Source organism: Vitis riparia, chromosome 13 (assembly GCF_004353265.1).
Source record: "Vitis riparia cultivar Riparia Gloire de Montpellier isolate 1030 chromosome 13, EGFV_Vit.rip_1.0, whole genome shotgun sequence".
Lineage (NCBI taxonomy): Eukaryota > Viridiplantae > Streptophyta > Magnoliopsida > Vitales > Vitaceae > Vitis > Vitis riparia.
The window spans coordinates 13,104,120-13,116,388 of record NC_048443.1 but is presented as its reverse complement, the minus strand read 5'-3'; the positions used below and the strand labels follow the sequence as shown (position 1 = coordinate 13,116,388).

General features: G+C 32.8%; 1 protein-coding gene across 1 annotated transcript; it reads right to left on the bottom strand.

Moving 5' to 3' along the window:
- Window positions 1-8,446: 8,446 nt before the first annotated feature.
- LOC117928332 (mucin-2-like) lies at window positions 8,447-9,211 on the bottom strand. The gene is made up of 2 exons (XM_034848231.1): window positions 9,173-9,211; window positions 8,447-9,079 (listed from the first exon to the last, which is right to left on the bottom strand). Exons 1-2 carry the CDS (start codon window positions 9,209-9,211, stop codon window positions 8,447-8,449), a joined length of 672 nt encoding a protein of 223 aa, XP_034704122.1.
- Window positions 9,212-12,269: the final 3,058 nt, after the last annotated feature.

Sequence of the window (12,269 nt, the reverse complement as noted above, 5' to 3'; positions counted from 1 at the left end):
CATGGTCTAAGAATAGATACTTTCTTAGATCTTCATGATGGTAAAGATGACATACAATATTGATAAGAGTACAACATCTTCTAGAGATTTGAAAACTCCTTGGTAATTGCATGGCTCGTGAACTCAATAGAGCCTACAATCAGAAAAACTTGTTTGTTTCTACCAATAACCAAAGAAGTTTAGGAATTAAATCGTGAAACCTATTCAGACATGGATAACTCATCCCATATTTTGGAACTGAAGACAAAATTATGGCAATCTAAGGAAGGGCATCAACAAGTAACTGACTACTACAATGAGATGATTGTTTTATGGTAAGAACTCGATTTGTGTTATGATGAGGAATGGGATTGTGCAGAGGACATTGCAACACATTAAAGAAGAAAGGAGAAAGGAGAATGGAGAATGACAGGGTGTACATCTTCTTAGTTGGGTTGAATAAAGATGTAGATGAAGTAAAGGGAAGGATACTCGATAGAAGACCATTGCCATCCCTATGAGAGGTATTTGTTGAAGTAAAAAGAGAGAAGAGAAGAAGTAAAGTGATGTTAAGAGATAATAACCGACCATCCACTGAAGGTTCTACACTAGTCACCAAAATTGATCCCTATTCTTCATCTAGACAACCATGATAGAACAAAATGGGTGAAAAAATATGGTGTGATTACTGCCATAAGCCACAACACACAAGGGAAAACCGCTGGGATCTACATGGCAAGCCACCAGACTAGAAACCATGCTTATATAACAATTCAAACTGTGACTCCAAAGCCTTTCAAGGCATAAGTATAGAAGAGATGGTGAACTCAAGAAATGCTGAAAGTTCTATAGGAGTACTTTTTTCAGTAAGGAACAACTAGACCAACTGTATAAACATTTCTCATTCGCACAATTCTAAAAAACTGCTCCTTCTTGTTCTTTGGCTCAAACATGAAATCATCTCCAAACAGTTGCCTTTAGTGTATCCTTTAACTCTAGTTGTCCATGGAGCATAGACTATGGTGCAATCGATTGTATGACTAGGTGTTTTAAGTTATTTTCGTCTTATAGTCCATGTGTAGGAAATCAAAAAGTAAAAATAGTTGATGGTTCTATTTCAACAACTGTTGGAAAATGATCATTGACTATTTCAAACGCTTGTTTTTAAAGATGTTCTTCATGTTCCAAATCTTTCTTGTAATTTACTATCGATCGACAAATCACCTAAAGATCTCTAATGTTGTGCTAAGGTTTTTCAACCTCATTGTGAATTTCAAGATTTGAACTCGGGAAAGTTGATTGACAATGTTAAAGAGCATGATGGACTCCATTACCATGAAAATGGAAGTGAATTGCATGGACAAGCTCACTTGATTAGTTTTGAGCCTTTTGATGTTCCTAGTAACAATAAAATTATGCTTTGGCATTATAAATTAGGTCACCCAAATTTTCAGTACTTGAAACAATTGTTTCCAAAGTTATTTCATAATCAAAATCCATCTTCTTTTCATTATGATGTTTATCAATTTTTAAAACAACGTGGTGCATTGTTTCTAATACAACCATACAAACCATCTAAACCATTCACGTTTATTCACCATAATGTATGGGGTCTGTTAAGAATCACCACGATTTTCTAGAAAAAAAAATGGTTTTCTACACTTATTGATGATCACACATGGATTTGTGGGTCTATTTGCTTAAAGAGAAGGGTGAAGTTGAACAAGTGTTTAAGAATTTTTACAATATGGTTGAAACACAATTCTAGAAGAAAATTCAAGTATTTAGAAGTGACAATAGGAGAGAGTATTTTAACAAAGTTTTGGGTAGTTTTTTGTAGCTAAAGGAATTATACATCAAAGCTCTTGTATTGATACCCCTCAACAAAATGACATAGTAGAATGAAAGAATAAGCATTTGCTTGAAGTAGCTAGATCACTTATATTCGCCACTAAGGTACCTAAATATCTATGGGGAGAAGTTGTTTTAATTGTTGCATTTGTACTTAATAAAATGCCTTTGAGAGTGTTAAAGTTTTAAGCACCATTACATAAGTTTGAAAGTCTTTTTCCCATGTCACGCCTTATTTTTGACATTTCTCTTAAAATATTTGGTTGTGTTGCTTTTGTATATATTCATGATCATAATAGAAGCAAGTTAGATCCACAATCTTTAAAGTGTGTTTTTGTTGGTTATTCACCAACACAAAAAGGGTACAAATCATGTTTTGATCATAATTCATTTTTTTTTTCATGAACATAGATGTCACTTTTGTTGAGTCACAAAGTTTCTTTGATACAACTTCTCTTTAGGGAAGGGGGAAATCTAGTGAAGACTCTATTATTATTATTTTTTTTATGTGGAACCTAAAAATAATTTACCTTTCCATGTCACAGGTTCTAGTGTGGAGGAGAAAGGTATGCAAGAACCAACTACTGTTCCTAACCTCAAGGAGCTTGAGATTTCAAAAATGGAATTGGATCAATCTTTATCAACTCCAACAAATGATATTGAGACTAGGACAAAATCAAATTTGAAATCAAGTCAAGATAAGAATGTCTACTCGAGGCATAAACAGAAACAAGGTGGGGAGACAACTTTCTCTTACAAAGCTAATCATCTAACTTGAGGATAGATTCAGAAGACACAACTATGTCAAGTCAAGGTAATCAATTTGAGCGAAGTTTATCCATTCTTGATGATATAAATGTGCCAATTGCCATTAGGAAAAATAGTAGAACATGTACCAAATTTACTTTGTATCCAATGTCAAAGTATGTGCCTTATAAGAATCTTTCCTCTTTGTTTCTTTCATTTACCTTACAATTGTCAAGTGTGGATGTTCCTAAGAATATGCAGGAGGATTTAGGTGTTCTTGAATGGAGGAAAGTTGTCTTTGAAGAAATGGAGGCATTGGAAAAGAATGACACAAAGGAAAATGCAGATTTACCAAGAATGAAGATACCTGTAGGTTGCAAATGGGTGTTTATTATGAAATTCAACTTAGAAGGATCCTTGGAGTACTACAAGGCATGACTGGTAGCAAAGGGCTTCACTCAAACATACAAAGTTCATTACCAAGAAACTTTTGCACTTGTAGCCAAACTAAATACAATGTGGGTTCTTTTGTCTGTTGCTCCAAATTTAGAGTGGCCCTTACATAAACTAGACGTAAAAAATGCCTTCCTTAATGGGAACTTGGAGGAAGAGGTATATATGGAGGTTCCTTCGAGTTTTGAAGACAAGTTTGGGGCTAAATTATGTAGATTGAAGAAGTCCCTATATAGACTAAAATAATCTCCTAAAGCTTGGTTTGAGAGATTTAAAGTTCGATGAAGAAACAAGGGTATGATAAAGGCCAATCAGATCACACAATGTTTGTTAAGCACTCAGGTGATGGTAAGATAACTATCCTAATAGTATATGTAGATGATATTATTTTGACAGGGGATGATGAGATAAAGATAGCCAGATTAAAGCGAGGCCTTGTAGAAGAATTCGAGATTAAAGACTTGGGGCAATTGAGATATTTTCTTAGAATGAAGGTTACTATATCAAAGAAAGCTATTGTGGTTTCTCAAAGAAAGTATGTTATGGACTTGCTCCAAGAAATCGGGATGAGTAACTGTAAGCCAAGTGATACATTAATGGATCCAAATAAAAATTTGGGAGAGAAAACTGGGGTAGTCTTAGTGGATGTAGGATGATATCAACAACTTGTTGGAAAATTGATTTACATCTCTCATACAAGATTGGATATTGTCTATGTAGTGAGTTTTGTGAGCCAATTCATGCACTCACCTTGTAAAGAACATTTGGAGGCAGTTTATCATATCCTCAGATACCTTAAAGGTACTCCAGGAAAGGTTTATTTTTCAAGAAGAATGTTCAGAGAAATCTAGAAGTGTATATAAATATTGACTGGGCTTGTTCAATCACTAATAGGAGATCTACCTTAGGGTATTGTACATTTCCAGAGGGAAATCTAGTTATATGGAGGAATAAAAACAAAAGATTGTGGCATGAAGTAGTATAGAGGCGGAATATCGAACTATGGCGCATGGAGTTTGTGAGATACTTTGGTTATAGCGGATCTTAGAAGAGTTAAAGTTCAAAACAAATTCTCATATGAAGTTATTTTGTGATATAAAGATAGCAATTAGTATAGAACACAATCCAATGCAACATGATTGCACAAAGCACTTGGAGATTGATCGACACTTTACTAAGGAGAAGCTGGACAGTGGGATGGTTTGCATGCCCTTTATGGCTACAAAACAACAAATTGTAGATGTATTGACCAAAAGTTTGTTTAAACTTAGGTTTGAATCACTTGTAATGAAGTTGGGCATGACTAACACCTATGCACCAACTTGAAAGGGGTATGCCTAACTTGAGAGTGGGTGTTGTGATTATAGGATTTGTTAGGATTTATTTTTTTGATTCACTTAAATAATCGAATATCTAGAATAGATAATCTAGATTATCTTGGTTAGTTAGCTAGGTTTCTATTTTTATGCTTTGTTGATTAGGAGGTTGAGATTTTCCTACTCTACCTCAGGTTATTTATTTTGATGTATTTTCACTTTTTGAATAATAATAATAAAAAATATACTTGTAGATCCTCCATTTTGTCCTCTTAGTACATGTGACACTAGACGTCTTCCCATCTAGTCATCCCTTGGTGGCCCATCGACACTTGTATAGTTTCATTTTCTAAGCCATCTTCAAGGACTCTTTGTTGAGGGACTCATTTCGACCCACATTGTGACCTTGACCACCCTTTGTCCTTAGGTTAGATACCACTTAGGTTCACATAGACCCATTCTAGTTCACATAGACTCATTTAGGTTCACCTAGGGGCCTTCTAGCTTACATAAACTCACCCTAGGTCACTTAAGCACTTTTCGGATCTCTAGGGTCCACTTAGGTTCACTTGGGCCCATTTGGGCACTTCTAGGCCTATTTAGGTTCACTGGAACCCACTTAGACATGGCTAGTCCACATGGGCCACTTTTTTATGTAATTTTTTGCATGGCTTTCATGGTTCACTTTTTTTTTTTTTTTTTGCATGATTTGTGTGACTTTCATTTTTATTATTGTCTATTTATTTATTTTGTCCATTACTTTTTTATATTATATTATATTTATTTGTTTTCTTTATATTATTTTATCATTTTCTAAAATTATTTTTATTTACTTAAGTTAATAATTTGGTAAAATACTTTTATGTAATTTAATAATTTTTTAAAATTCTTTTACTTTATCTAGAACATGTTATTTTCTTAATAAGACTATTTAATTTAATGTATTAATTTTAAAATAAGGAAGGTAGGGAAGCGTTTTCAGAAGATGAGGAAGGGGCCATTTTGGAAAAGGTTTTTTTTGGGAGTGTTCATTCGGTTTTTCAGAACTGAACTAGGGACTTTGGAAAGTGGCGTTTTCAGAAGGAGAGGTTCAAGACATCATGGGAAAAAGAGAATCACAAGAGTCTTTGAAAAGGAGATCACATGGATTTTTGGGAGAATGAGAGAGCAACATAGGGGGGAACATTCAAGAGACGTTTAGAGAAGAAGAAATGAACGTCTTGGAGGAAGGGAATGATGAACTATTGAAAACGGGAGGAGACTGCCACTTGGAGACAAGAACAAAAAGATAAGTCTTCAGAGATATGAAGATTTAAACAATTTATGAAGTGGATCAACACCCCAACCTTTGATCACCATCATCATATTCATCTTTGATTGCAGTCGTTGGCAAATGGGTTTTTGTGGGTTTGATTCAAATGCTGATATGTAAATTCTAGAGGGGGTCTCACATGATTTCTAACATCCACTTTGAGAAAACTAGGGATGGTTCTTGAGTTTTGGAGGGAAGATCAATTCAGGCTACAGGGAGGATTCCACTATCACATAGAATTTGGAACTCCACTTTGGGGTGTGTAGGTCTTCATTTTGAGAACAAAAACTATACCTGTATCAGATGATTAACAAGATCATGAGTTCAAGGGGAGGAAATCTTATCATCATCCTGCATGGTCTTTGGAGGAAGACACCATTTTGCTCACAATCAGCTCTGTTGAGGGATCTCCATCACGCCCCCATTATAGTAGTATACATGTTACCCATTGAGGAAAAGGTTAAAGTTTCTTTGTATCCCACATGCACGTGTTTAGAAGGAGGAGAGCATCAAATTTCTTGAGAAAAGTCATCATCAAGTTGTGAGAGAACACCACCAGATTGGTCCTTAAGAATAAGGAACATCAGATTTGCGCAAAACCAGATTTCCTCTTAAAGATTGAGGACATGGTTTTGGAAGAAAAACATCATTAGATTGCATTTTTGGGAGAGAACACAAACACCAGAATTTTCTGAGTGGAAGATTGGGCACATACTGCTACTTTACAAAAGCCTTATACGAATAGATTTTGGTGGACGATTGGGCTGGTAGGACGCATAAACCATTGGAGAATAGAGTGCACCACCAGCTACATAGAGATCTCCACACATGCATTATTAACCCATTAGACATGGCCACTCACGCAGGGGTTCTTTCTAAGAAATGGTGCAACCGGGTTGAAAGGTGGTAATTGACATTCAGAGCAAAGGTGCGAGTGTGAGTGGAGATATTTGAGTTTTGACCCACAATGCAACATTTAAAAAAAAAAAATCTATAAAGTAAACCGATTTCCAAAATAATGCCCAATCTAATGTGTCTGTGTCCCGTAGATTGCCACATTATAAAACCGTAGTTGGTGACTACAATTTTATTTTTTTAAAACGGTCAAAACTGTAGTTACCAATCACAGTTTTAACTTTAAGTTTAAAACTGTAGTTGGTGACTACGACTTTGACTATTTTTAAAAGTAGTCAAAGCCGTAGTCACCAATTACGACTTTAACTTTAATTCTAAAACTGTAGTTGGTGACTACGACTTTAACTTTAATTTTATATATAATTTTTTTTAAAATAAAAATATTATATTATTTTGATTTTTTATTGACTAAAAAATATGTGAGTAGTTTAATAAAAATATTTAATTTTAATTGATCTCATTATTTAAATAATAGTAATATATGAAATTAAATAATTGATGTCTTTAATTTGATATAAAAATATTTTTGTTTAATTTTATTAAAATATTTGGCACTATACTCAATATATATATAATTAGTTATAAATATATTATTTTATACCCTCATAATGAAGAATATTATATTATTTTGTAACTTTGTGCAAAAATTAAAACCAATTATGCATTTGTACAAAATAAAATATGACTTCAAGTGGGTAAATGATTGGAAAATTACTTAAATACAACAAAAATATTTTTTTTTTCCATTTTTTTCCTTTCAAAATGGGATCAAATTGGAATGGAAAGACATAAAATTTTAAACTTAAAATGCCAACCTAATAGAATTTGTTTTTCCACTTTTTAAAATATAGAATTGTAGAAAGAAAATACCTTTGTTTTTCTAATCAATTCACTATTTAGTTTAACTGTTTTGGTAAATAGATGAAAATGATTTTGGAATATTTTTGTAAATTCATTGAGAATAAGAAAAATGCTCTTTATTGGGTACTAACGGGAGTTTTGGGCAAAACTGATTTCTTTAAAACAAAAAATTCATAAATTAATTTATTCTCAAAATAATTTTCAATGTGATGTGTGTCTTATTCATGTGGGTATTCACATCACAAAACAGTAATTGGTAACCACAGTTTTTGAATTTTTTTTTAAAAAAGCCAAAATAGTAATTGGTGATCATAACTTTAAATTTAAACCTAAAACCAATTTTTTAAGTTCAAATTTTAAATCATGCAAATGTTCAATTTTTTAAGAATTATTTTGATTGGAGGTTTAGATTGTAAATTATTTTTAATTCATTATTTTTTCTATATCAATAGTGTTGTTGTAACTAATTAATTATAAATATAATTAGTTTAAATTTAAACCTAAATCCAATTTTTTAGATTGTCAGATTGCTATATGTAAGTGGTATATATATATAAGTTTAATTTAAGTTTAAAATTTATCATATTTTCATTTAAATATAAAATTATTTGTTCATAATAAAAAAAGTTAATAATATAATGGAAATGAAAATAAACATAAAAACTAAAAAACAATCCTCAATGAGTGCCACATGATGGGGTCTTCCTCTTTCTCTATTGACGCCTATGATACAGAGACATCTTTGTGGAATCTATTTGTGCAATCTACCATGTCTTAGTATGTATAGGTTGAGATGGAATTGAAAGAGGCAAGACTCAACGTTTACATGGACCACAACGTCTCCTAGGTGGACATACATTTAATTGTGTAACATGTGTAAGGGTATGATACATGGTAGTCTCTATGGGAAGAGGTGTAGGTGATGGCAAGGTGGTAGATGGTGGTAGATGGTGGGACGATCTCAAGTATAGTGATATATGATATGGTAGCATCTAGGAGATGTGATATAGGCCTAAAATGGAAGAATGACATCTACTGTAGTGGTAGCTGGTGCAATAACATCTGATATGGTGGACTCGAGAAGATGAGATATAAGTGATGATGGTGAAGTGACATGTGGTATAGTGGTCTTCTTGAGAGAAGGTAGAGGTGATGGTAGATCAATAGATAGTAGGGTAGTCTCTGGTGTAGTGACATTAGGTATAACTGCTTTTGTGGGAGGAAATACAGGTGATGGTAGAGTGGTATTTGACACGACATGCTCTAAAGGAGAAGGTATAGGTGAAGGTGATGGTAGGGGTGAAGGGGGAAGTGTGGAAGCCTTAGGTGCAAATGGGGTAAATAATGTGGATGGTGCTAACATGGTCTCGGGTGGATGCATAGATCGTCGAGGCTGTCGACCAACTCGCTCACCATCTCGCCTACTACCTCTCCCTTGACTTCGAATAGGCAGCATCCTAACTGTAGCAGCTGACACAAGTGGTCTCATGGATGGATATGATGATGTAGGCGATTGACGGATTGAAGGTATGCGATGTTCCTCTCCAATAACATGCAAAATATCAATAACAATCCTATGAATGTCGCTTAATGCACCTGAAGTAGGTCTAACAGATTGACTAGCAATCTCAACCATACTAGTGATCTAAAAAAAGAAAAAGAAAAAGTTAAAGAGATGAAGATCATTTTTTTATTAATTATAATTTAATAAACCATTTCTAAATTAAAAAAATCTTACCAACAATTGAGTAGCTGCTGCTGTACTATGATACCTCATCTGATCTCTATGGAGAGGGGGTGTGATTGAATGTGGATTAGTGCACTTTACATGAAAAAATATAAATAAATAAAAAATTATTTTTCATGCTCACACCAAACAGATTACCATTTTCCTTCAATACCCTCTTAATGCATTCAAAACCAAGGGACATAGGAATAAGCTAGAGTCTACTCTCCACAATAGATGCACCGCACACATCAATACCCAAAACAACCAATACTGAACACTCAATCCTAGAAGCAATACATCTCACCTTGAAGAGCATAAAGGGGATAAGCACCAACTTTCCAATTTTTAGGATGCCATATATAAACTTAAAATAGACAAAACCCAAAGGATAGCTCAAGTACACAAATCCAAATGTTAGTGCAAAGAATCGAAGTTTTTTTTCAGTAAATTGTCCTACTTTTTTGTCCTTGAAGATGGTTCAAAGGGACTTAAAAGGTCAAATTGGAGTGTTCATAGCAACCCACTTCATAAATACCATTACTAAAATCTAAGCTAATTCTATGTAGCTAGCAAATCCTTCCACTATAAGTAGAAATAATTGAGAATGGAAATTATTGGGGTTTTGCAGCAGTTGAGGTTTTGCTAATACACAAGTTTATCCAAATAAGTTAAATTCAAAGTTCACCTACCCGTGTACACACAATCCATTCAAGCAGTGTACCTGAAAACAAAAAGAAACCTCACCCAAACAAACCAATCAAGACACTTTATTTTTTAGGTACTGATCCACATGCTATCAATGAAGTCCAAAAAAAATTTATTTATTTATTTTCAAAAAGAAAACCTGAACCACCATGGGACCACAAAAACAAAAGGCTTAAGAAGCATATACTTTGTCTCCAAGATTTGATCACAACTCTCTTACAAAGGTTCTCCCATTCCTCTCTTTCTTAGTAGTTTAAAAAAAACTTGGAGGAATCAACCTCCATATTTGCTTGTGCTTGGCTCCCAGAAAAGCAACATGTCAACTAAGAAAAATATCTTTAACTGAATGGGGAAGACCCCAGGAAAACCAGACCGTAGTTTTAATAGGAGCAAGGCACACTTGAAGCACAATCATTCCCAAGCAAAGTGAAATGCAACTTTGTATGCATATCAATTTTATAAAATATTAGTCAACTATGAATCCAGGTAACAAAAAGTTTAAGATTTTAAACATTTTAAAGAAGCATTCAACAACAAAGTAATGAAATTATATAAATTTTAATACATAGTAAAAAATTTCAAGAACAAAGTGTTAAAAAGGGAAAAACAAAGTAGATGATTTATTTTTCTCATTGCAAAGGCAACACCTATTAACTAAACTTCACCTCTCCTCATAAGTTGCTCAATAGTCAGAATTTTCTCCCATTCTATTTCTCATGCCAAAAAAAAAAAAAAAAAAGGAACACCAAAAAAAGAAGAAGTGGAAACTCATCTTGCTGGACACACTTGCATTCCAAATCAGCTTAGAAAGGAAAATTTTGAGCTCACCAAAAACCATAGACAAGTGGAGTACTCCTGTTTTTTCTATTCCTATAACAAAAATCACCACTTGTCCACTTCATTTTTGGAGTTCTTAATAGCGGTCCCCTTCATTTTAAGAGTTTTTTATTTTTTTATTTTTTATACAGTGGTCCCCTCCATTTTTGGTATCTTTAACAAAAAAATTAATGGTATCCCTCCATTCCATATCTGTTTTCTTTACAAAAAAAAACATTTTTTTTTCTGCTAAGCTCGCAATCAAAATAAAATAAAATAAAATAAAATCAAACAAATCTTTACCAAGCTCAAGATGAAAATAAAATCAGAAACCAAACACATCTACAACAACAAACTAAAATACGTGAAAACCAAACAAATTTACAAAAAAAACAAAAAATAAAATTTGTGTAAACAGAAAAACTTATAAATCTTACCTGACCAATGATGGAACAAGATGAAAATTTGGAAAATTTTGAATTAGAGCCAAGGATGAACCAAAGAGAACCAGATGCAACGGGAAGGATGAAACCCTAAAGGTAAGAAACCTAACAAGGAAAGAAAGAAACCTAACAGGAAAATGAACAGAAAAAGATAAAAGGATTCAAAACCGTAGTTACCAACTATAGTTTTGACTTATTTAAAAAAATTCAAACCGTAATTGGTGACTACGGTTTCTTAACCTGAACTCCTATGTGGCACAGACGCACTAGATTGGACATTATTTTCAAAATCGGTTTACTTTATGGATTTTTTTTTTAAATGTTGCATATTGGTCAAAACTCGAGATATTTTAGAGTTGTTTTATGGATAGTGACAACCATGAGTTTTGCGTGGGGATCATGGAGGCTACTTCGTGGAGGCAAGTATTTGCATGAAGAAGCAATGGAGATTGAATTTGGTGCATGAATAAAAAAAGATTTGAAACTTTTAATGGTGGAAAGCAACCCATGCATTATTAAAAAAATGTAAGTTAGTTCTTTTATTTAAGTTTTGATTCACAAATATTAATTGCGCAGTTGTTTAAGAAGTCTAGTCATTTAATTTATTTAATTTCATGTCGATAAAATCGTGTTGTCAAGTTGTTAAGTTTAATTTTTAATTGATCTCATTTAGTTAATGTGCTTTAGAATTTTAGTTATTTATTTATTTTTTATTTAATTTAGTTTAATTAATTCCATGTTGATAAATTTGTGTTTTCAAGGTGCTAAGTTTAATTTTTAATTGATCCCATTTAGTTTGTTTGCTTTACAATTTTTTTTTTAAGCTTCTTTTAATTTAATTAGCTCCATGTCGATAATTCATGTTTTCAAGTTATTAAGTTTATTTTTTGATTGATCCTATTTAGTTCAAAAGTTTTAGATTTTTTCTTAATTTAGTAGGTTATTTGTTCTCATGGGAATTAGTTACTTTTTATTTTTTATTTTTATAGTTTTGTACGTTAGTTAATTGGATTGTTGAGTTAGAAGTTCTTATCTATGGAAGATTTAATGGTTCTTAAATTTAAAATTTTTCTTGTAATTATACTTGTTATTTGAGAATGTTATTTTATTAAAAGTCCTTGTTTTTGAAAATTTGGTAGTTC